Here is a 26,971-nt window from a genome sequence, read left to right as displayed (position 1 = left end):
CTGTAATTTCTTCCGGGAGAGTGAGTCGAGACTGCCGAATCAGACTGTGATGGATAAAGTGAGGATGCTTTCGATGATGGCTGTATAGAAGCGGAGCATCAGATGAGACCTTGCTCTGAACTTCCTGAGCTGTCGGAAATGGAAAAGTCTGCTGGGCTTTTCCATAGATGTGGTCTGCGTTTGTCCTCCATTTGAGGTTGTTGCTGATGTGGGTTCCAAGAATTTTGAATGTGTCAGTGATGGAGATGGATTCACCTTTAATGAGCACAGGAGTTTTATACATATATTAAAAATACTAAAATAATAGATGTATGGAGATCTGCTAATCCAGTTGGAAGGGAATACTCGTTTTACTCTTCGGTACATAAAACTTATTCAAGAATTGATTATTTTTTAGTGGATATGAAATTAATGCCATATACAATCAATCCAACATACCACATTTGTAGTATCTCAGATCATTCTCCGTTGACATTTTCAGTAAAATTTGAGGGAATGCCGGGTAAAAAATCTTTTTGGAGGTTTAATACACATATTTTAAATGACTTACAATGCTATCAATATTTAAAACAACAAATGAAATTTTTTTTTGATACAAATGATACACCAGGTTCCTCGCCTTCTTTATTATGGAAACTTTTAAGGCATTTATTAGAGGAATTATAATTTCATATCAAAATTTTCAAAATAAAAAGAATAAGACAGATCAAATGTTGATAGAACAAGAAATCAGACAGTTAGAGTTAGATAATGCTACAGATTCAATGACAGATAAACACAATAAGATAATATTACTGAAATTTAAACTTAATCAAATTTTATCGGCAAGAGTAATAAGATTATTTGAAATTACAAAACAGGCACATTTTGAGTTTGGTGACAAACCACATAAGCTTTTAGCTCGCCAATTGAAAAAACAAGAAAAGGAAAATACTATAACTAAAATTATATCAGAGAAAGGTGAATTACTAATACTACCTAAAGATATTAATAATAGATTTGCTCAATTTTACCAACATTTATACACATCTAAAACTAAAATAGAAGATAGTAAAATAATTTTTTTTTAAGATAACTGTAATCTTCCAAAACTGGACCTTTTGGAACAAGAGGAACTTGGAGCTCAAATTACAATCAAAGAAATAGGTGAAACACTAAAATTGTTGAAAAATGGTAAGACACCGGGACCAGATGGTTTTAGTAATTAATTTTATAAAAAATTCCGTGAGATAACGACCCCTTATTTATTTAATTTATACTCCCACCCTTTTAAAGAAAACACTAACAGAATCAACTATTATGCTTATTCCAAAAAAAAGATAAAGATTTAGAAGATCCGGGCTCATACAGAGCTATATCACTTTTAAATACAGACCAGAAAATCTTAGCAAAGACTTTAGCAAGAAGATTAAGCAAATATATTAGTAAATTGATAAACCCTGATCAAACGGGGTTTATACCCAAAAGATACCCATTTAATAATTTGAGACGCCTGTTTAATATAATGTACTCACATAAAGTAGAGGAAGAAGATATATCAATTATTTATTTGGACGCAGAGAAAGCATTTGATCAGATAGAGTGGCAAAACGTATATAAAGTACTGCAAAAATTTAACATGGAAGAGAATTTTATAACATGGGTAAAATTATTGTATGGTAAACCTAGCAAGAGGGCAAGAATTTTAACTAACACCATGTTATCTCAAAAATTTCAATTATCAAGGGGTAATAGGCAGGGATGTGCGTTATCACCCCTGCTATTTGCCCTTATAATAGAACCTCTGGCTGAAAGTATAATAATTCATCCGAATATTCAGGGCTATAATACTAGGGACTCAAAGAATAAAATTTCATTATATGCAGACGATATACTTTTATATATTACAAAGTCACAAACGAGCATACCAAATTTATTAAATTTAATAGAGGAATTCGGGTCTTTTTCTGGATATAGAATAAACTGGAATAAAAGTGAAATCATGACATTAAAACCTCAAGAACCTACACACTTACTGAAGTTCCCCTTTAAAATCGCAACAGAAAAATTTAAATACTTGGGTATTCAGATTACTAGAAAATATAAAGCATTATTCAACGCTAATTTTATACCTTTATTAAATAAACTTAATACGCTGATTACATTTTGGAAAACACTTCCTTTATCATTATTAGGTAGAATAAATGCAATAAAAATGATCTTCCTACCACAATTACTATATCTATTTCAGTCTATACCGGTATATATACCAAAATACTTTAAAAAAAAAAATTAGACTCTAATATTACTAATTTTATTTCGGACTATAGATCGCATAGAATTACAAAAAAACACTTATGTAAAACAAAAGAGGTTGGGGGACTTTCACACCCGAATTTTATGTATTATTACTGGGCAGTGCATATTAAGAATATGATTTATTGGTTGGATAGTTCTACCCAACAGACAGAATGGATAAAAATGGAGATGGAGGATTGCCATCCTTGTAATATAGGAACGATCCTCTTCTCCCTGAAAAAACATAAACAACACAATATATAAGAAGAACCCAATTATATATGGTACAATAAGAATTTGGAAACAAATAAAATTATCTTTAAAATTAAGAAATTTATCATTGTTAATGCCAACAGCGAATAAAGCTTTATTTAAACCATCTCTTATTGATAAAACATATAACCAATGGGAAAGTCTCGGAATTAGAAGGATCGGGGATATGTACGAAATGGGAAACCTACTATCATTCCAACAATTACAATTAAAATTTAAACTGAAAAACAACCAATATTTTAAATATCTTCAGATTTGCGATTTCATGAAAAAATATATACAAGGATATCAAAAAATAACTCCTGAATTATTGGAAGAAGCAATGAATATTAAAGCTGACTCACAAAAATCAATATCATATTTGTATAATAGTATTTTAAATATAGACCTACCATCGACAGAGGTACTTAGAGAAGAGTGGGAACGGGAACTAATGATTAAAATTACAAAGGTTGCATGGAAAAAGTACTTGATATATATTCACAAATGTTCGATTAATGTAAGACATAATCTAATTCAATTTAAAATTTATATAGATTATATTATTCACAAACAAGATTGAACAAATTTTATCCAAATATATCCCCCATTTGTGATAAATGTTTATCCCAAAACGCAACTATAACACACTCCTTTGTTTCCTGCATAAAACTTTATAGATTTTGGAGTGATATTTTTGAAATATTTACAAAATTATTCAAGATAAGAATGGAACCTAATACTGAAATGATTATATTTGGAGTAATGGAAGATGGAAATAAATTGAACACATCTCAAAATTTATTTTTAAATTATGGTTTAATAATAGCAAAAAAATTAATACTTAAATTTTGGAAGGGTACATCAATACCAACGCTTAAAATGTGGATTGCAAGTATGTTGGACACCGCACATCTTGAGGAAATGCGATTCCTCCTAATGGATAAATCAGACCAATTCATAACGAGTTGGTCTCCATTTGTCGTCTTTTTGGAATCATATGGTGCAACACAATTGTAAAAACTAACTGTTTCAGGACTGATCTCCTTTTTTTTTTCTTTATGTCTTATTCTCTTTTTTCTATTTTCTTTTACTCAACTTTCTTCACTCATTCGTCTTTTTTCTTTTTCTTCCCACACTATATATCTCACGTCTTTCTATCCTTTACTATCTAATTTATTTTTCTTATTCTCATCTTTCTTTATTATAACAAAAAAAATAAGAAGCTGTACATAAAATGTATTATGAAAATATATATTAGGCACTTTGGTGCCATATGATTGTACTTCTTATAAAATAAAATATTTTAAAAAAAAGGATATATCTGATCAGGCCCTGGAGATTTGTTTACCTTCAGCACCTCTTCGACTGTAACACTGACTGCTCTCAAGACATTACCAGTGACTGCCCCAAGTTCTTTTGTCCTGTCTTTCTGCTCGGTAAAGACAGTGAAGAAATACTCATTGAGAACTTTACCCATCTCATGTGGCTCCACACAGAGTGGACAGCTTCGATACCCGAGGGGTCCTGCTCTCTCTCTGGTTACCCTTTTCCCCGTTATCTATACATAACTAAAACTCTGATCTTGTTATCTTCCGGTTTGCGCGGTCTTTCTATTTGTGCAAAAGCGGTACGCGATAGCGCTACGATTTTTCACCAGCTCACTCACAATTCTCCTCTGCTGCAAGTGCACCAAGTTTTGTTCCGATCGGGGGTCTACTGTACAAGTTAGCGAGGTTTACTAAGGAGGACACAAACAATCTTCCTGATATACTAGTGGCCAGAGGATCTGGGGTGACGGAGGAACTGAAGGAAATCCACATTAGGTAGGAAATGGTGTTGGGTAGACTGATGGGCTGATAAATCCCCAGGGCATGATGGTCTGCATCCTAGGGATGTGGCTCTAGAAATGGTGGACGCATTGGTGATCATTTTCCAATGCTCTATAGATTCAGGATCAGTTCCTGTGAATTGGAGGGTAGCTAATGTTATCCCACTTTTTAAGAAAGGCAGGAGAGAGAAAACAGGGAACTATAGACCAGTTCACCTGACATCGGTGGTGGGGAAGATGCTGGAGTCGATAATAAATGATGAAATAGCGGGATATTTGGATAGCAGTAACAGGATCGGTCCGAGTCAGCATGGATTTACGAAGGGGAAATCATGCTTGACTAATCTTCTGGAATTTTTTGAGGAATTAACTAGGAAAATGGACAAGGGAGAGCCAATGGATGTAGTGTACTTGGATTTTTCAGAAAGGATTTGATAAGGTCCCACATAGGAGATTAGTGGGCAAAATTAGTACACATGGTATTGGGGGTAGAGTGATGACATGGATAGAAAATTGGTTGGCAGACAGGAAACAAAGAGTAGGGATTAACGGGTCCCTTTCAGAATGTCAGGCAGTGACTAGTGGGGTACCGCAAGGCTCAGCTATTTACAATATACATCAATGATTTAGATGAAAGGCTTCAAAGTAACATTAGCAAATTTGCAGATGACACAATGCTGGGTGGCAGTGTGAACTGTGAGGAGGATGCTATGAGAATGCAGGGTGACTTGGACAGGTTGGGGGAGTATGCAGATGCATGGCACATGCAGTTTAATGTGGATAAATGTGAGGTTATCCACTTTGGTAGCAAAAACAGGAAGGTAGATTACTATCTAAATGGTGTCAAGTTGGGAAAAGGGGAAGTACAATGGGATCTGGGGTCCTTGTTCATCAGTCAATGAAAGTAAGCATGTAGGTACAGCAGGCAGTGAAGAAAGCCTTTCTAACAAGAGGAGTTGAGTATAGGAGCAAAGAGGTCCTTCTGCATTTGTATAGGGCCCTAGTGAGACCACACCTGGAGTATTGTATGTAGTTTTGGTCCCCTAATTTGAGGAAGGACATTCTTGCTATTGAGGGAGTGCATCGTCGGTTTACAAGGTTAATTCCCGGGATGGCGGGACTGTCATCTGCTGAGAGAATGGAGCGGCTGGGTTTGTGTACTCTGGAGTTTAGAAGGATGAGAGGGCACCTTATTGAAACATATGAGATTATTAAGGGTTTGGACATGCTAGAGGCAGGAAACATGTTCCCAATGTTGGAGGAGTCCAGAACCAGGGGCCAAAGTTTAAGAATAAGGGGTAAGCTATTTAGAACGGAGATGAGGAAACACTTTTTCTCACAGAGATTTGTGAGTCTGTGGAATTCTCTGCCTCAGAGGGCGGTGGCAGGTTCTCTGGATACTTTGAAGAGAGAGCTGGATAGGGGTCTTAAAGATGGCGGAATCAGGGGATATGTGGAGAAGGCAGTAATGGGATACTGATTGGGGATGATCAGTCATGATCACAATGAATGGCGGTGCTGGCTCGCAGGGCCGAATGGCCTACTCCTGCACCTATTGTCTTTAGTTTAAAAATCGCGCGTGCGCAGATCGATCTCCTCTCCTGGCAGTCGGCGCCACATGGATTGGTCTTTTCTCCTGGGGGGGGGTGTGAGGCGGGGGGGAATGAACTCGGAGAAAACGGGGCAGAGGGAGGTATCTTGGGGAAGGGGGCAGGAGCCAGGGAGAGGGGACCAGAGGGGAAGGGGCTGCAGCTGACGGTGCGCTGAGGACTCACAGCGAGCGCTGGTCGCTGGACGTTCTCCTCGGCCGGGATCAGAGTCTCCGTTATCTGTCTGGCGACATCTCTGACTCTGCGCTGGGTTGGGCCGGGCGGGGCCGCTTCTGGTCTCTCCGAAAATTGTGTCTGGTTGGAGACAAGGCCGTCCAGAGCGTCCCTCAGCTCCAGTAGTATTTCCATTTGGTGACATCGGCGACATCTCTGACTAGGCGCCGGGCTGGGGTGGATGTGTTTTGGATGTACATTTGGATGTCTTTTATTTATTTATTGATCACTTTATCATCATTGTAGTGGTGTATACAATGAACCATGGGGATACACACGAATTCCCTAGTGGGCCGATGACAAGTGGCCATGACAACAAACAATTTTATCTCCTCCGACTATGGGGTTATAACTCGGCATTAAAAATCAAAAATTAGTTACATTGATTTAAAATCAAAAATGTTATATGTATAAATAATTCTTACATCGGGAACCTGGTTAATTAAGTGGTGGGATTATTTTCCTGTCCTAACTATGCCTTTGCTTTAGCCCGTGGCCACATCCATTCCATCCCTCCCTCGCAAAGATGTGAGATTTAATTAAGAACACACTTGGTTGAAGAGATGCAAGCGACATGTAAAGCGTCTCATCCATGTGCGCAATACATGAAGCCGATGAAATGAGACAACTGTCCCACCAAAGATAGACTGAAAATGCTGGAGAAACTCAGCGGGACAGGCAGCATCTCTGGAGAGAAGGAATGGGTGGTGTTTCTGGTCTTCAGGTCTGAAGAATGGTCTCGACCCGAAACGTCACCCATTCCTTCTCACCAGAGATGCTGCCTGTTCCACTGAGTTGCTCCAGCTTTCTGTGTCTATCGTGGGTCAAAACAGTTTACAGATTATCTGGTGTTTTGTGCGTGGGAGCTTTTTGTATGCAATATGCAGGCAACCAGACGGTAATAAATAAAACCTGCTTCTTGTTGTCGGGATGGGGGGGGGGGGTTAGGAGGAGATAAAATTGTTTGTTGTCATGCACACTTGTCATCGGCCCGCCAGGGAATTTGTGTGTCCCCCCATGTTTTAAAAGCGATTTACTCTGCCCCGAGCCATCTGTCCCCATGGCTGGGGTGGAGGTGAATCTCCGGTGTGGGTGTCAGGGGGTCGGGAGTCGGCGGAGGGGGAAACTCACCCTGGTGTCAGTGTTGGGGTCCGATGGTGGTGCATCGTGGTCAGTAACTCTGGGTGGACGGAGGGACCAGCCTGTTCCACACCTCTGCTCCAGCCGGCGCTGCCAACCCACAGCCCATCACAGTGCGGCCGTCACAGTGCGCCCGCATGGGGGAGACGAGGCGGAGGGCGGTCGTGGCCGTGGGAGAGTGGGGGCTGTCCCGAGGGATGCGCTCCATCGGCCGCTTACAACTTGGTGCTCGGTTCAGAGTGCCCAGTCACCTACGGCTTGTGTGGGAAAATGACCCTCAGCCTCCCCGTCTCCACCGGCCAGTGATGTGATGGACGCGGGGACCTGGACCAATCGCTGACAAGTCCTGCCCCCCGGCGACGTCATGTCCCTTATTTGACTTTTCGGTTGAGCGGCAGTCAGTCCTTTGGCTTGTCGGCGACGCAGCCGTTCGGTGAGTTGGCGTTTCGGCGTCCCGCCCTTTTGGTTAGTCGGCGTTTCAGCTTTGTTTCGATTGGTTATTTGGCTTCCACATCTTTGCTTCGGCTTCCCGCCCTTTACGCCACATCCAGGTACCTCCCGCACACCCCCCCTACCCCACACACAGCCCCCCTCCCCCCCACGCCCCCCCCCTCCCACACACAGCCCCCACCCCCCCCCCCCACCCCCCCACACCCCCCCCCACCCCCCCCCCCACCCCCCACCGACCCCACACCCCCCCCCCCCCCCCCCACACACCTCCCCCCCCCCCACCCCACACACACCCCCCCCCCCACACACACCCCCCCCCCACACACACACACCCCTCTCCCCCACACACACACCCCTCTCCCCCACACACACACACCCCTCCCCCACACACACACCCCTCCCCCACACACACACACCCCCCCCACATACACACCCCCCCCCCACACACCACACACACCCCTCCCCCCACACACACCCCCCTCCCCCACACACACCCCCCACACCCCTCCCCCCCCCCCCCCCCCCACACACCCCCCCCCCCCACACACAGTCCCCTCCCCCACACACACCCCTCTCCCCCACACACCCCCCCCCCCCACACACACCCCTCCCCCACACACACACCCCTCCTCCCCCACACACACACCCCTCCCCCACACACACACCCCTCCCCCCCCACACACACCCCTCTCCCCCCCACACACACCCCCTCCCCCACACACACACCTCTCCCCCCACACACACACCCCTCCGACCCCACACACACAAACCCCACCCCCACACACACACCCCCTCCCCCACACACAGCCCCCTCCCCCACACACACCCCTCCCCCCCACACACAGCCCCCTCCCCCACACACACACACCCCCCCCCACACACACACACACCCCTCCCCCCACACACACACCCCTCCCCCATACACACACCCCTCCCCCCCCCCCCCCCCCCCCCACCCCATGAGGTTTTGATAATTGAATACATCCCTGATAACAGGTCGATGAGTAGAATTATTGGGAATATAAGAACCAAAGGAATGATGACATTGATCATATTACCTTCAGCATTGTTTCCAAGACTGATGGAGAATGATGGTTTCATGGTTTTTATGCTTTTGCAGAGTGGAAATGTAGCATGGACTTTCACCAACAATGCATTATTTTCACTGCCTTTGTGTCTTTGTTCTCTTTAGCTCCTGTTGGGAGTATTATTAGTAACCATTATTCTACCAGAGTGGCAGTGATTCTTGGAGGACTCTTGGCTGCTGGTGGCCTTGTCCTCAGTTCATTCGCCACGTGTCTGGAGTATCTGTACCTTTCACTGGGAGTCCTGACTGGTAAGAGCCCCAACTATGTTATGATTAGAAATTAAAACAGGCTGATGCTGAAAATCTGAAAAATATATACTCAGCGGGAAGAGCACATCTGTGGAAAGAGAAATCCAGCACAATTCAGTTCAGAAATCCTTCATCAGAACTCAGTCCACACTTGGAATGGTTTACAGTACTTTTCTTGCCTCTCCGACCTTTTTTTGAGATGTGGGAGGAACCTGGAATGCCCAGGAGAACCCCACGTGCTCACAGGTAGAACTTGCAAACCTGTCACAAAGGTTAGAGTGGAACTGTTGTCACTAGCAATGCAGAACCAGCTTCAATGCCGTGCGCCCATTAATTTAGCATTTGAATTTTACATTGCCGAGCAAGCATGGTAGAATTCACTCACTGGCCTGGCCCAATTCCTTATATTAGGCAAAAGTAATTAGAGTCACGGAGAAACAGACCCTTTGGTCCAACTTGTTCAACCAATCAAGTTGTCCACCTGTGCTCGTCTGCATTTAGCAAATCTCTCGAAATCTTTCCAATCCACGTACCTGTCAAAATGTTTGTTAAACATTATAATTGTAATTGTACGCCTGCTAGTTTCCTCTGGCATCTTGTACCATATACCCATTGTCCTCTGTGTCAAAGAATGATCAAACATAGAGTACAGAGCTGTGCAGCACAGGAATTGGCCCTTTGGCCCACTATGTTTGTGCTGAACATGTTGCCCTGCTGAGCTGATCTCATCTGTGGAAGAGTCTGTGTACCACGTGTACATGGAGTGCGTGAGGCTGCAGCCACTGTTTCAATACCAAAAGGGGCTGCTCCTTGCCTTCTGGCTGCATTTTTCACCCACCGTCCTCATCTTTGGACACCCTGGGCATAGGGGAGAGGGTAGGGCTGATGATGTCCTGGTTGGGTTGCTCCTAGGCCTGGCCAAGCTGGCCATCCGCGAGTCACGGCGCCAGGTGGAAGAGGGCTCTGCCCGAGCCGGCTGCCTGCCCCTTTTCCAGGGTGACTTCCCTGCCTGGGTGGGGTTCGAATGGGACTACGCCCTATCCACGGGCACCCTGGGGGAGTTCCGGGACTGCTGGGCTCCGCAGGGTGTTGAATGTATCCTCATTAAGGATTGTTACACAGTTGTACAGTAGTTTATTATGGATATATGTTTGTATTGGATTATGGTGGTGGGTTCTGGCTTGTTTTACTGTGGTGTAAATATTTTTTCATAATTGAATAAAATTTAATAATTAAAAAAAAAAGAACTGATCTCATCTGCCTGCACATGACCCATATCCCTCTTTTCCCTGCACTTCCATGCACTAATACCAAAGCCTTTTAAATGCCACTATCATACCTGCCTTCACCACCACCCCTGGCAATGCGTTCCAGCCTCCTCACCCCCCCACACAGATGCTGCCTGACTCGCTGCATTACATCCAGCACTCTGTGTTCCCCTCTTGTTTTGGACTCCACTATAATGGGGAAAAAGACTGTGACCATGTACGTTATCTATGCCCCTCATGTATTTATGTACCTGTACGAGATCACCCCTCAGATACCTGTATGAAATCCTAGGCTCCAGCCCAAAGATCCAGCTTTATAACTCAATTGCTCTGATTTCAGTAACATCTTTGTGACTCTTTCCTGCATCCTTTCTAATTGAATTATATATTTTCTATAGCTGGATAATCATAGCTGTTCAGAGTACTCAAGTGTGTTATTCCTGTTGTAGCATGACATCCCAACTCCTCTACTCAATGCAGGCATGCTTGTGAAATACCCTCCTGTATACCTGTGTCTCATTTTCAGGGAATTACCTAGTTGTATCCCTAGATCCTCAGGGGTAGGATATACAGGTAATTAGATGGACATGGGCTGATTAGGGAATTGCAGGAAATCATTCCAGCAGTTATTCCAGCATTTTGTGTTTATCCCCTGGCAGCTTGTTCCATACACCCACCACACTTTGCAAGAAAAAGTGACCTCTCAGATTCCTATTAAATTGTTTCCCCTTCATCTTAGACCCATGTCCCCTGGTCCTCGATTCACCTACTTTGGGCAAGAGACTGTGTGCAACCTAAACATGATTTAAAAATTGTATTCTTTGTTGCAGGTTGTGGATATGCTTTAGCTTATTCTCCTGCTATTGCTATTGTGGGAAAATACTTCAGCAACAAGAAAGCCATGGCATACGGATTGGCCATGTCAGGGAGTGGAATTGGGACTTTCATTTTAGCCCCAGTGGTTCAGCTGCTAATTGAAGAATACACTTGGCGTGGGGCATTGCTCATCCTCGGAGGCCTTGTCGCCAATATTTGTGTCTGTGGTGCTTTACTACGACCCCTTGTACTTGCTGAAGATCTATCTAGTTCTACCGTTGGAAATGCAGCTGAGGAATGTAACTACGAAGTGTCGCATGAAGATCCTCAACTGTCCTTTCATTCTGTGGATCCAACATCCTTCGAAAAAAAAAAAGATAAAAAGCAACTGTGCAACTGCTGCCCATCCCATAAAGAATATGCTTTCCTCCTGACACCAGACTTCCTTGTATTTGCCCTATCTCTGCTGTTCATGGCCTATGGCTGCAGTACTCCGTTTGTGCATCTCGTACCATACGCAGTGAGTGCTGGGGTCAGCCAGCAACAAGCTGCCTTCTTAATGTCAATCCTTGGCATTGTGGACATTGTTGGAAACATCTCATTTGGCTGGCTGACAGATAGAAGGTAAGGATAAAAAACTCAAATATTTCTTTGATAGTCTGTGTGAGATTGAGGAGACTTGAAGGCTGTCGGATGATTTGCAGCATTAGAGGCAGCAATGTCATGGTCAGTGATACAGGAAGTTGGGATTCTCTCCATGAGACCCATTAACAAACTGGATTTTCTGCTCAAATTGCATTGATATAGCAACTTTTTTCCTTTTAAGCAGTCCTTAAAACTAAATGTTGTTGTCCAAACTTCTCCTGTTCTGGGACTTTCTATCAATAAGTGTCGGTGATTTTTGATGCTGCTTCTATGGATCCCTTTGGCAAGTTCTGCTACATTCAAGATAATTTAAAAATGCAGTGTAGGAAGGAACTGGTTTACATTGAAGATAGACACAAAATGCTGGAGTAACTCAACGGGACAGGCAGCATCTCTGGAGAGAGGAATGGGTGATGTTTCAGATCGAGACCCTTCTTCAGACTGTCACACTGTGTAATCAACATTCACATCACACTTGACATTGATCATATCAAACACTTATTTACATTCCTCAATTTTATCCATCTTTTTTAAATCGTATAATATTTCTTTGTTTAACTGCTAACCATTTTGATATTTGGCTTTACTAATTCTATCTTCATATCAGAATACTCTTTTCATTTTCAATGGAAGTCTATATCCAGCAAGTATACATTTTAAGACTAGGTTTTTAAAAATTCATCTCAGTGCTTCACCAAAGACCATTTACTTAGTGAATCAGCCATATGTTACAAAGACTGATATGGCTGCATCACCATTTTATAAAAGTCAACATCAAGAACACAATGCACAATATGACAGAAAACTGGTTTTCTTGAGCTCAGCCATCTGATAAATGGAAAGACTACAACTTCATCAATCGACTTTGTCAGTTTGTAGCACAGATAATTGGATGGATCTGACCCTTGAATTGGAGATTCATAACATTCGATGCATGTTCTTCAATCACATCGGCTCAGTTTAGTTTATTGTCACGTGTACTGAGGTGCAGTGAACAGCTTTTGTTGCGTGCTAACCAGTCAACAGAAAGACAATACACGATTACAATCGAGCCATTTACAGTGTACAGATACATGATAAGGGAATAACGTTTAATGTAAGGTAAAGCCAGCAAAGCCTGATGATAGTCTGAGGGTCTCCAATTGGTTAATAGTAGTTCATGGCTGCTCTCTAGTTGTGGTAGGATGGTTCAGTTGCTTGATAACAGTTCCTGGGAAGAAATCTGGAGGTGTGCATTTTCACACTTCTATACCTTTTGCCTGATGGGAGTGGGGAGAGGAGGGAGTGGCCAGGGTGTGACTCGTCCTTGATTATGTTGCTGGCCTTGCCGAGGCAGTGTGAGGTTTAAATGGAGTAAATGGAAGGGAGATTGGTTTGTGTGATGGTCTGGGCTGTGTCCACAATTCGCTGCAATTTCTTGTGGTCTTGGATGGAGCTGTTCCCAAACCAAGCTGTGATGCATCCCGATAAAATGCTTTCTGTGGTGCATCTGTAGCAGTTGGTGAGAGTTGTATTGGATATGACAAACACCCTTCTAAGGAAGTAGATGTGTTGCTGTGTGTTCTTGGATGCTTCAATGTGGGTGGTCCAGGAGAAGTTGTGGAGGATATTGACTCCTAGGAACTTGAAGTTTTCAACCATCTCTACTTCGACACCTTCAATGCAAGCTGGGGTAAACTTCCTGATGTCAATTACTAGCTCCTTTGTCTCATGTCCTTATTCAGAATGTTGAATAAATACATTTTCTAATTGCCATCAAGTATTATTTCTCTTTCTATATCAGTTCCAGTTTTGCAAGATTTTTATTTTAAAAGAGCAATAACATTCAGCAGACCAGAAAATATGAAAATCAACAAAATTCATAAATCCATGAATGCTAGGTTTCTGAATTTATTCTCATCCCATTACAAAGTAACAACTCTTTACCCCTATGATTTTCAAAATGTATTGCAAATCTGTTATGATAATAATTAGAGAAGAATATTTTCTTCAGTGAAAATTAATTAATCTGCGAATGTTCAATGGGATTTTAGTGCAAGCAAAGTTAGCTAATATATTAAATAATATTCAGAAATGCATCTGCAAAGAGAGAAAAAGTTAATAATAAATGGCAATTTTAATCAGGACTGATCTTTCTAGTATTTTTTGGCAGACTGGTACAATTGTACACTGGTACAGAATAGAACAAATGCGAGGGAGTTGAGTTGATCCACATTGTTACCGACTTGATAGAAATGCTGAGAGCTCCCCCTGCAGACAAAATGACAATATGGCAACCCACTTCCAATTTTCATTTTATTCAAGAATTTTATGGCAGAAAATGTTAACTATTCTGGTGAGTGTTTAAATATTTTAAACTAATTTTCAAGTGAAATATAACAAATGTTTATCTGGATTTTTGATGAAATAGTGCGATACTTTAACGCAATCTAAAAGTTGCACATCATCTCGGGGATTAGGAAGTGAAGATTGTTAACAGCTGATATTTTGGCACTACCGTGTCTTTAGAATTCTAAAATGTCAACTGCAATGCGGTCTCTAATTCGTCGGCTAATTGTAACAGACAAAATATTGTGGGATATTACTGTGTCCTCAGAGTGCAGAGTACTCTGGTGTCAAGACAATAAGCTCTCCCTCAATGTCAGCAAGACAAAGGAGGTAGTATTGACTACAGGAAGCATGGTGGGATATATGTCCCAATCAGCATCAATGGTGGAAATGATTGAGAGATTCAAGTTCCTTGGCGTGAATATTACCAATGATCTGTCTTGAACCAACTACATTGATGCAAGCCAAGAAGGCAGACCAACACGTGTTCTTCCTGAGGAGACTGTGGAAATGTCTCTAATGTCTCTAATGACTCTTACAATCGTCTACAGATGCACCATAGTCAAGTCAAGTCAAGCTTATTCATCACATACGCATACGAGATGTGCAGTGAAATGAAAAGTGGCAATGCTTGCAGATTGTGCAAAAAAACTACAAATCAGAATGGAACAGAACAGAAAAATTAAACAAGAACTTACCGTTTGAAGTTTTATCTTTATTTTATGAGAAGTTGAAGTGAGGGAATATGTGGAAGAGCCCACAAGCCGCATGCGCGTCAATCTTCAGGTCAACTGTATGAAACCACGGACCAGTGGCAAACTATAGAAAAACTAACGAGACTAGAGTTACCGGATGATCTTTTATGAGAATCAGGGTTAGGAGTGGATGGCACGTATTCCCTCACTTCAACTTCTCATAAAATAAAGATCAAACTTCAAGCGGTAAGTTCTCGTTTAATCTTTCTATTTTATTTTGAACTCACGTGAGTGACTACATGAAGACTTCAAAGCTCTGTGGTTTCATGCAGTAACCCAATCTGTGTGTGAAACACTTAAACAGATAAACCATAAATGGTAGAAAATATGGGTTATTAATACCATGATGCTAACTTGTATACATGGCCATTGATCTTAACCGGACCATAGTCCCAATTGACTTTGAGTTAGACAATAATTCATGCAACACTGTTCAGAATTCTATCTGTAAATATCCAGACATATTCAACCAAATTTTATAACTTCTAAACAGGCACTATGTAAGCCTCTTGGTGTATGATGAAATAGTAATATCCATTCTATTGGCTGCCAAAGAGCCATCAGCAATCTCTTGAGAGACTATTAAATAACAATGAAGAAACTATCTTTCATATCATAGGTACTTGCAAGCTCAGTGTACCTGTATACATAATAACACCCCCAATCTCCGCTCTGGTGGGTATGCTGTCAACTCCAAATGTATGCAATTATGCCCGTTTTGCTTATGAGATCATTCCCATAATAAGCTACCCTAATGTCAGTTATGACCCAGACACCGAGCCAGAGATTAAAGACTGTGTTCTTTGTGCTGAAATCAGTTGCTAAAAGCATAATCAACTTAAAGATACTGCTCCCATTAGGAATACAGTAGATGAATATCTGCATAATAATTTACTGATATACATCGCAGACTATGATGACTGTAGGCTTTTAGAGCAGTCATATAAAAAACACCTTACATAACGTTAGAGAACAGCGGGTGAATAGCCAATCATTTATTGTCCCACTTATGGAATTATAAAGAATGCAAAAAAGCACAAGCAGTGTCAATTGTACCATCACATAATCGCTTCTCTAAGCCCAAACTGAAAGGAACACAAATTGTTTCTTCCGTTTAAAATGAACTCACATATCTTGTTCACAATCTTCCCATACAATTGTGGAGAGCTAGCTGCCCGAGAAAACACCAAATATATCTGTGCCTCTTGTGTATAGATATGGCAAAGTATGCACCTTCAAGATCGATTCTCTGAATCATCTAAATTGCTGAAAGCCAATCATCCATCTCAAACTGGGTAACATAGAAACATAGAAACATAGAAATTAGGTGCAGGAGTAGGCCATTCGGCCCTTCGAGCCTGCACCGCCATTCAATATGATCATGGCTGATCATCCAACTCAGTATCCAGTACCTGCCTTCTCTCCATACCCCCTGATCCCCTTAGCCACAAGGGCCACATCTAACTCCCTCTTAAATATAGCCAATGAACTGGCCTCAACTACCCTCTGTGGCAGAGAGTTCCAGAGATTCACCACTCTCTGTGTGTAACCACACACATGATCAGATTAGCCAAATCCTAAACTGATTAGGCATGCTCCATGTTCCTACAATCTTGAGAAATATCAGAAATATACCCCTTTTGTTCTTGGGCAGACTACTCATCCTCTGCAAGATGTCACTGATTCCACTTGGAACCACCGTTGCTCTATTGACCATACGGTCGGAAATTTTTTGGCTTATTTTGCCACAGAGGATGGATTATCTAGTTATTCATTCAATTCGCTGATAACATATAATCAGAACCTTATGACTCGAGCTGAAACACCGTATCCACTTGATGTGGGAATACGAGTTCCATGTCAACTCTTGACTATTAGAGTCACCACGAATCCTCAGCGTTCTTCCTCAGAGTGGAAATTAGCCTAATGCGAGCCTGAACCAGGAATTGCTTTGCAGTCCTCTGACTGAAACCACCTGTCTTAGTTGCCAATGTGCGCAACACAATCTCTATGACCAGCCACTCAACCAGGAATACTGGTAGTAAGAGCCTACAGATAATTATATATACATTTTTGATTCACAACATGAACCTGCAGGTCAGATAAAATACTATATGCCAGACTGGCTTCCTGTTAGTAGTTACATATCCCAGAGAGGATGGCAAAGATGTTTTCAACGAACTGGCAACTCAACCAACTGAGCAGAAATTTAATCATGTGTTGAGGGAGAATTCAACTACTGCACTCTACTGAGCAGCCTGATAACCTCAATCACAGATGTTGAGGCAGTGCTTCCCTGGTCAATATGACCCAATTGGCCAGCCAGTTGAACCAGGGTAACCAAGCATTTCCTACTTGGAATTTACATAGGTTACTATGCAAGGCACCCTGCCAATGTTTCTGCATCAACCTGTCTACTCCAGAGACAGTTAAAATATACTATACAGCCCATGCTGCCAGTAAATCCAAACCTGGGCCAACAGACTGCTCCATTTCATAGTTTTACGGAGGTTAATAAAGAGACCTTACCTGCCAGCGTCTGTGAATCCGGGTCGACCTGCTGGTTGGAGCTTCAGCGAAATTCCATTTGCAGACCCGGTCTGACCACATCTTCAGCCCCTCGCTTGCCTACAACTCGTTTCCAGAGCTCAAAAGTGATATTGCTGTGCAAGGCACGCCTGCCAGCATTCCTGAGCCGAATGGGACAGACTACTTCTTCAACCTACAGGCCTTGCTGGAGCTTTATTGTGCAGGCCACACTACCAGTTTATCCCCAGCCTGGTTAGACAGGCTGCTCCTTTGGCCAGCTGTTCCTATGGAGCCTCAGCAGGACTCACTGGACAGGTCACGTCTGCCATTACTACAAAATTGGGCAAATTTGGGGTTTAATTCTGGCTTAATGCCATCTTTGCGGAAGCAGTTAATCTCGAAATTAGTATTGCACAACAGTGCCATCGCATCCTGCTGTGCTTCGAACAGCTGAACCCCATCCACTGACCTAGCAAAGGCCGTAATACCTGCTGACAATAGCCTCAGGATCTGCTGTAATTTCATTCTCTGGACCTCGTTCTGCTCCCGATGTTTTCCCAAATGGTTGCATTGACTATGGGAACATCCAAAGTTTTGTAATTTCCCAGACTGTGATATCTTCCAGCCATTTCCAGCATAACATCTTCCTTCAGCTAGTGTGATGTTAGGTAGCTGATGCTGCTGGCCAACTCCTCTTGTAGTGGCTTGCCCGTCCCCGAGGGAACAGCAAATTTAGAGGCAAGAGCAGGCAGCTTTTCCTTATGCGTCTCTCGCATATCATGCATTAAAGCATGGGTCTCAGGCACATCCACATATTCAGAGTCAGCTCCATACTGATCTCCGACACTCCCTCATCCGAGTGGGAGGAATATTGCAACCCTGAACCAGGTGTTGCCACAGGCATATGGCTTGAACTGCCTGTGCATGCCTCCGTAACACGGAGCATATTTTGTGCCACCATCTGTTCCATCAGATGTTCCAATTGAGACCAACAGCCAATCACATCTGCCATAGATGTGGGGACAGAATCCTCTTGTCCAGACTTGGCCTCATTCATTTATTTATTGTACTTACCAGACAGGTTTACGCCTGCTAGTGACTCCGAGTCCTTGCTCCCTTCTGGAGCCTCAACGGAGTATTACAGGGGAGGAAATAGAGTGCAACCCTGAACCAGGTGCTGCTGCCCCAGGCATCTGGCCCCCATATGATCCGGTCGAGCTGGCGACATAATCAGAGTCACCTTTCTCCGATACTCTCCTCAACAGAGTGCGAGAAATACTGCAACCTGCCACGGGCATTTGGCTGAAGCCGCCTGTTAATGCCTCTGGTGCACGGAGCAATCCTCTCTGTACAGAGCCAGTATAACGGTCGCTGTCCAGTCCTTAGCCGATAGCTGCTAGATTTAAACGCCAGCTCCCACGGGACGTCCATGGCGTTTAGCTACCACGGTCGCACCGGCCATTGCCATTTTTAGCATGGGAGCTCCTGCGGCTCCATAGCTTTGAGCTCTGATGGCCGCGCCGGCCATAGATATTTTTATCCCGCCTCCACAGCAGCAGCTGCACAAGCTGTGCCAGTTTCTCCGGGCCCGCTACCCTTGTTTTCCGAGCAGCGGCCCGTTCCTGTAAAGAAATATTTTCCTGTTACCTGTCGGAACAGTTTCGAACTGCTCCACTTCCCGCGTCATGCATCGACGGATTGACATGCATGCGGGCTGGCGGACTCTTCCACGTAGTTCGAAATAAAATCAGTAATTACATATTTGTGGAAGAAAAAAAAGAAAAACAGCAATTTAAAAAAGACACAACACAACAGTAAATTGGTGCAGTAAGTTAGGCCCTGGTGAGATAGGAGTTTACAATCCTAATGACCTGTGGGAAGAAACTCCTTCTCATCCTCTCTGTTTTCACAGCATGGCAACGGAGGCATTTGCCTGACAGTAGCAACTAGAATAGTCTGCTACTGGGGTGGAAGGGGTCCCCCATGATCTTGTTGGCTCTGGATCTGCACCTTCTGATGTATAGTTCCTGCAGGGGGGTGAGTGTAGTTCCCATAGTGCGTTCAGCCGAACGCACTACTCTCTGCAGAGCCTTCTTGTCCTGGGCAAAGCAATTCCCAAACAAGATTGTGATGTTTCCGGACAAGATGCTTTCCACAGCCACTAAGTAGAAGCACCGTAGGATCCTCAGAGACACTGATATTCCTCAATTGCCTGAGGTGGTAAAGGCTCTGCCTTGCTTTACTCACCAGTGCAGCAGTGTGTGATGTCAATGTCAGATCCTCTGAGATGTGGACTCCCAGGTATTAAAAGCAGCTCACCCTATCTACAGTATCCCCATTTATCTTCAGTGGTGTGTCTGTCCTCGGATGTTGTGCCCTCCTAAAGTCCACAATCAGCTCCTTAGTTTATTTGACATTCAAGATGAGGCTGTTGTCCTGACACCAGAGTGCCAGATCAGCCACCTCCTCCCGGTAGGCCTTCTCATCGTTATCGGAGATCAGGCCCACCACCACAGTGATATCAGCAAACTTGATTATCGAGTTGGAGTTGAACCTGGTCACACTGTCATGGAGTACAGGGAGTACAGTAGGGGTCTGAGGATGCAACCCTGGGGGATCCTGTGCTCAGGGTGAGGGACTTTGATGTATTTCCTCCCATCTTGACTTCCTGGTACCTGGCGGTGAGAAAGTCCAGGAGCCAGGACCCAGAAAGCGTACAGTTGGATTGTATTACAGCTGGGCTTGGGAATAGCTCTGCCAAAGTTTGCAAGAAATGACAGATTGTCGATATAACCCAGTCCATCACACAGATCAGACTTCCCACCATTGACTCCATTTATACCGTGCTGCCTTGGAAAAGCAACCAACATAATCAAGGACGTTGCACCCTGGTCACTCCACTTTCTCCCTGCTCCCATCCGGCAGAAGTACAGAAGTTTGAAACCACGCGCCACCAGACTCAGAAACAGCATCTTCCCCTTTGTTACCAGGCTTTTGAACAGTCCTTTCTTTAGCGAGGGTACTGTCTGATTCACCTCTACCCTATTGAAGACATTGGACTGTGTAAATTTGACCGATGTCTCTCTGAACACTAAAATGACAAAGGAGATCATCACTGATTTCAGGCGACATAGAGCGGAGCTCAGGCCACTGGAGATAGGGGGCGAGGAGGCGGAGAGGGTGCCTAGTCTTAAATTTCTGGGTATTAACATCAATGAGGATCTTAAATGGTCTGTGAACTCTCATGTAGTTGTAAATAAAGCGCAACAGAAACTTTACTTCCTCAGAACACTGAGGAAGGCCCATCTGTCGGCTAAACTGCTGGAGTCTTTCTACCGCTGTTCGGTAGAAAGCATACTGACTTACTGCATAACTGCCTGGTTTGGGAACTGTTCAGCAGCTGACAGAGCAGCTCTCCAGAGGGTGATAAAAACTGCCCAGGGTATCATTGGACCCCCCCCGCCCCCTCTGGAGGATATTTACCACTCCAGATGCCGCAGCAGGACCTGTAATATCGTGAAAGACATTACACATCCTTGTCACCACCTTTTCACACTGCTGCTCTCAGGAAAAAGGTACAGGTCGCTAAAGTCACGCACTGCCAGACTCAAGAACAGCTTTTACCCATCAGCAATCTTGGAACTGAACTCTGTCTCGGGAGCGGGTTATGGGGAAGGGGGGGGGGGGGGGGGACAGTGTTAATTTATGTAAATGTGAATCCATGGGTGGGTTTGGGGAGGGAGGGAGTGTAAAAAGTATAAGTATGTGAATGTTTGAAGTTGTTTTAAATGGAGAGACACAGTAATCTCGTTGTATGTGACACACGCAATGACAATAAAGCATTCTGATCTGATCTGATCTGAGGATGTGGGACATCAGAGATTCTCCCAGTGCCCCTGAGGACCACATCCATGTGAGGTGTATCCGACTGCAGCTTCTCACGAACCACATTCAGGAACTGGAGCAGCAGCTGGACAACATCCGGATCACCTGTAAAACTGTGAAGGTCATAAATAAGAGCTACTATGGTCATGCCCAGAGTATAGACGGAAAGTAGATGGGTGACCGCTGAGAAAGGGGGTAGGCAGAGAGTGCTGCAATCCCATATGGCCATTCACCTTGACAACAAGTCACACGGTGAATGGTAGGGCTCTGGGGAGTGTTGTAGAGCAGAGGGGTCTAGGAGTACAGGTGCATGGTTCCTTGAAAATGGCCTCACAGGTAGAAAAGGTGATCAAAAAGGCTTTCAGCACATTGGCCTTCATCAGCCAGAGTATTGAGTATAGAAGGTGGGAGTTCATGTTACAGTCATAGAAGCCATTGGTGAGGCCAGATGTAGAGTATTGTGTTCACTTTTAGTCTCCATGTTATAGGAATTATCAAGCTGGAAGGGATGCAGAGAACATTTGAGGATATTGCGAGGACTCGCGGGCCTGAGCTGCATGGAGAGGTTGAGCAGGCTAGGACTTTATACCTCGGAACGCAGGAGGATGAGGGGGGATCTAATAGAGGTGTACACAATCCAAAGAGGAATAGATTGGGTAAATGCACAGACATTTGCCCAGAGTAGGAGAGTCAAGAACCAGAGGACATTGGTTCAAGGTGAGTGGGGAAAGATCTACCAGGAAACTAACCAACACAAATGATGGTGGGTGTATGGAACAAGCTGTCGGAAGTGGTAGGTGAGGCAGTTATGATCACGTTTCAGAAACATTTTGAGATATACATGAATAGCTTAAGTTAGAGTCCCATGAAGGGTCATGTTGATTGGCATGGGAAGTATTTGCCCCCGGGCCTGTTTCCATGCTGTATGACTCCATGACTCTATGGACAGGTAAACACTCGGTACCGTTGGAGGGGGAGGGATGGCAGATTAGGGGAGAGCAGCAGTAGTCAGGTCTGTGGCAATGGGCCTGACTCTGGCACTGCAGGAAGGGTGAGGACAGACAGGGCCATAACAATAGGAGACTCGTTAGTTAGAAGGACTGACAAGAGATTGTGCGGCAGCAACAGAGACTCCTGGATGACATGTTGCCTCCCTGAGCCAGGATTGAAGACCTCTCAGACCAGTTGCAGACAATATCAAGGGAGAGGGTGAGCAGCCAGAAGCCATTGTGTACATTGGCACAAATGATCTTGGAGGGAAAAGGGATAAGGTTCTGCAGAATATATACAGGGAGCGAGGCCAAGGGTTAAAAAACAGGGCCTTGAGTGTCGTAATGTCTGGTTTGTTGCCGGAGTCACGTGCTAATGAGAGTAAGAATAGGAAGATAGGACGGGGTGATTTGTGGCTGATGAGTTAGTGCAGGTGGTAGGGATGCAGATTTTTATAATATTGGGATCTCTTCTGGGGCAGAAGTGACTTATAAAAGAGGGGCGGGTGCACAAGAAGTGGAGGAGAACCAATATCCCGGTACAATATCCTTGGGGTAGCATGGTGGCTCAGCGGTAGAGTTGCTGTCTCACAGCACCAAGACCCAGGTTCTATCCCCACTAGGGGAGCTGTCTGTCACAGAGTTTGTACGTTCTCGCCGTGACCATGTGGGTTTCCACCGGGTGCTCCGGATCCCACCCAGATTCCAGAGATGTGCAGGGTTGTTGGTTAATTGGCTTCTGTAAGAAATGATGGCGGATGTGGACTCATTGGGCTGAGGGGCATGTTTCCAAACTATAAACTAAACTAAACTGGCAGGTAGGTTGACGAGTGCCACATGGGAGGGTTTATACTAGAGTGGCAGGGGGTGGGTTAAAATGCAGGAAGGAGAGTGGTGAGAGACTATGTCAGTACAGAATGTGATGGCAACAAGCTCAGTAAGCAGGATAGGCAGCAGCATAGCAGCGAGCAAGGCAGGTCTATTGGTTTAGGAAGGAACTGTAGATGTTAGTTTAAACTGAAGATAACTACAAAATGCTGGAGTAACTCAGCGAGTCAGGCAACATCTCTGGGGAAAAGGAATAGATGAGGTTCAGATCCTTCTTCAGACTCAGTTTGAACTCAATGACTCTACGTTTCTATGCAGCTTGCCCACTGAGATACTCCAGCATTGGGTGCCTATTTTAGGAGTATTGGTTTATTTCAAATGCGAGAGGCCCAATGGGTAAGGAGGGTGGTTTCAGGGCATAGATAGGTACGTGCGACTGGGATGTTACAGCCATTACAAAACCTGGTTACGAGAGGCCCAAGACTGGTGGTTTAATGTTCCAGGGTACAGGTGCTTCACACAAGACAGAGCTGGGGGTTGCTTTAATGATGAAGGAGGATGTCACGGCAATAGCCCAAGATGACATTACTGATGGTTCATCCAGTGAGGATACATGGGTGGAGATGGGAAATAAAAAGGGGATGATCACCTTGCTGCAAGCTCCCAAATAGCCAATGGGAATTAGTAAATGTACCATGAGATTGCAGACAGCTGCAAATCTAATAGGGTTGGCATAGTAGGGGATTTTAGTTTTCACAATATAACGGACTGCCATAGTACTAAGGTTTTGGACAGGGTGGAATTTGTCTAGTGTGTATAGAAAGGTTTCCTCAGGCAATATGTAGAGGGTACTCCAAGGGAGAGGGCAAAGCTTGGCCTACTCTCAGGAAATTGGGAATGGCATGAGGCCGGCAAGCTGCTAGAAGCGGTAGTTGAGGCATGTATTGTAACATCATTTAAAAGGAATTTAGACACGTACGTGCGTAGGAACAGTTTAGAGGGATATGGGCCAAATGTAGGCAAATGGTACTAGCTTAGATGGGGCATCCTGGGCTGCATGGATGAGTTGGCCAAAGGGGCTTTATTTGTCTTGTTTGACTTTATAAATCAGTCTCTATTTGTGGAACTGGGCCATGGAAGTCCATCCCTCATTAGAATATTTGTTGAAATATTGGGCTGACTTTGAGGTATCAGACAGGAACTTAAAGCTGTTTGAAGTAGGATGTTTGCAGCCAAAGGCACATCTGGAAAGTGGGATGTGTTTTTAAGAGTGACGGTGAGAGTTGAAGGCATGCGTGTTCCTGTTAGAGTGGAGGGCAAGGCAGCTGGAAGTGAAAGTCAAGATGCCAAGAGAGTTGATGATCAGTTCAGGAAAAAGGAGGCGATGGAAGGTACAGGCAGCTGGGATCAAGTACATCTCTGCAGGAGTTTAGGGAACTGAGAAGCACACTTATAGAATCAATCAGGAGGGCGGCACGGGGGCGCAGTTAATAGAGCTGCTGCCTCTTAGAGACCTGGGTTCGACCCTGACCTCAAGTGCTGTTTGTGTGGAGTTTCCAGTTTCTAGCTGTGACCTTGTGGGTTTCCTCCAGGTGCTCAGGTTTATCTCACATCTCAAACACGTGTGGGTTTGTAGGATCATTGGCTCCTGTAAATTGCAAATAATGTAGACACGAAGAGTGAGATAATATAAAACTAATGAGAAAAGATCATTGCAGGTCGGCATGAACCCAGAGGGCCGAAGGGCCTATTTCCATGCTGTATAAATTAAAAAAAGGGGGTAGGAGATAACTTAAAGAGAATCAAAAGAGATTTTACAAATAGATCAAGGGAAAGAGGGTAACCAGAGAGAGAATGAGGCTCATCGGAAAGCAAAACTGTCACCTAATGTGTGGAGCTGCAGGGGGTGGGGAAGATCCTGTAGGATAATTAAACCGTGAATGTTTGTATAGAGTTGGGAGGTCATGTTGCAGTTATAGAAGACATTGGTGAGGCTACATATTGTGTTCAGTTCCGGGCACCATGTTATAGGAAAGACGTTGTTAAATTGGAAAAGGTGCAGAGAAGATTTACAAGGATGTTGCCAGGACTCGGGTGTCTGAGCTATAGGGAGCGATTGAGCAGGCTGGGACTATGCCCTGGAGCACAGGAGGATGAGGGGTGATCTTATAGAGGTGTATATGATCATGAGAGTAATAGATTGAGTGGCTGCACAGAGTCTCTTGACCAGAGTAGGTGAATCGACAGGTTGAAGGTGAAGGGGGAAAGATGTCATCAAAATCTGTTGGGTAACTTTTTCTTGCAAAGGTTGATGGGTCAATGGAACAAGCTGCCGGTGTAGGTCCTTTTGGCAGGGACTATCACAACGTTTAAGAAGCAATTAGACAGGTACATGGATAGGACAGGTTTAGAAGGATATGGGCCAAACACAGACAAGTGGGACTAGTGCAGATGGGACATGTTGAGCCAAAGGGTCTGTTTTCATGCTGTATAACTCTCCATGACTCTAACTTGGGACAATCAATGGGGATGTCTTAAGGATGGTCCGTACAGTGGTCAAACAGATACTGGAGGTGCCAGTGCATATGAAGGTAAATAAATCCCCAGGGCCTGATCAAATCCCCAGGGCCTGTAGGCCAGTCGGGTACTATCAAAATACCTGAAGCAGAGTCCATTTGTACTGTGCGTAGCCCCCGACTGATGAGGCAGAAGGGAGGAAATGAATAGAAGAAAAATTTCCCCAATCCAGCGCGAACGCATCTACCGCTGCTGCCTTAGGGTCTGGTTCCCAAGCGACATACATAGGTACCTGGTGATTTAGTCTAGATGCAAATAAATCGATATCTAGCGTGCCATATTGCTAGATAATTTTTGTGAAAAATATATATTTTTGGGGTTCTAACATCCATTCGATGTTGTCATTAAATTTACGTGATCTGGTGTCTGCCACTGTATTTAGCTTACCTGGTAGGTAAGTTACTGATAGCCAAATATGTCTTTGGACACACCATTGCCAAATTGTATTGACCAACTTGTCGCATGATACCGATTTTATGCCGCCCATATGGTTAATGTAGGCCACCACCGTAGTATTATCTATTTATAACCGTACATGCAAGTGATGCATATTTATGTATATGCTTTTAAACCATAAAAAATCACCCAAACATCTCTAGATAATTAATGCCCAGTGTAAGTGGTAACGATGATTCTGGGTTAGTCCATCTACTACTTATGCTGGATATAGAGTTAGGTGCTCCCCAGTCTTGAGCACTGGCATCTGTTTGGATAACTGACGTAGGGTTAGTGATGATAATAGGCTGAACCTACGTCAAACGTTTTTTGCCCACCACTGTAGTTCTGATATTACTTCAGTGGGTAACTTCATGAAACGACCATAATGACCTGTATGTCGTTTTTGGTACCAAGGTCCGAATTATGTAGCTGGAAATGCTGCTACCATTATCCCAATTACTCTGTTACTTGTCGAGTAGTTGGTAGTTTGTTGACCATTAAATTGTTGTACGATTGTGCCAATTCAACTATGTGGCTCTTGGCAATGTTACAGTCACGTAGACCGAATTAATTGTGAAGCCCATGAAGTCCATGATTGCGGATGCTTAAACTTAGATTTATCTGGATGTAAGACAACCCCAGGGTTTCGAATAACTGTTTGATAACTGAACAGCTAACATAGTCAAATTCATGGTCTTGCCTACCATTTAGGATATCATCAAGATATGCCATGACAATATGTTTTTGTCTTCTGAATATTGCCAGAGCTGGTTTTAGTGTCTGGGTGACACTCTTGGGCTATGT

General features: G+C 43.9%; 1 protein-coding gene across 6 annotated transcripts in view; it reads left to right on the top strand.

Annotated features, from left to right (window-relative positions):
• slc16a12b (solute carrier family 16 member 12b) overlaps positions 1-26,971 on the top strand; it is a 105,233-nt gene that overhangs the window by 63,004 nt on the left and 15,258 nt on the right. For 5 of the 6 annotated variants that reach the window (XM_055646561.1, XM_055646556.1, XM_055646557.1 and 2 more), the window contains exons 4-5: positions 8,966-9,109; positions 11,208-11,817. In XM_055646561.1, the coding sequence (XP_055502536.1) occupies positions 8,966-9,109; positions 11,208-11,817 (754 nt within the window). The remainder of the gene's footprint in view (positions 1-8,965; positions 9,110-11,207; positions 11,818-26,971) is intronic. The other variant, XM_055646560.1, reaches the window with a different exon arrangement.

This window comes from Leucoraja erinacea, chromosome 15, assembly GCF_028641065.1.
Source record: "Leucoraja erinacea ecotype New England chromosome 15, Leri_hhj_1, whole genome shotgun sequence".
Lineage (NCBI taxonomy): Eukaryota > Metazoa > Chordata > Chondrichthyes > Rajiformes > Rajidae > Leucoraja > Leucoraja erinaceus.
This window is presented reverse-complemented; position numbering and strand designations above follow the sequence as displayed.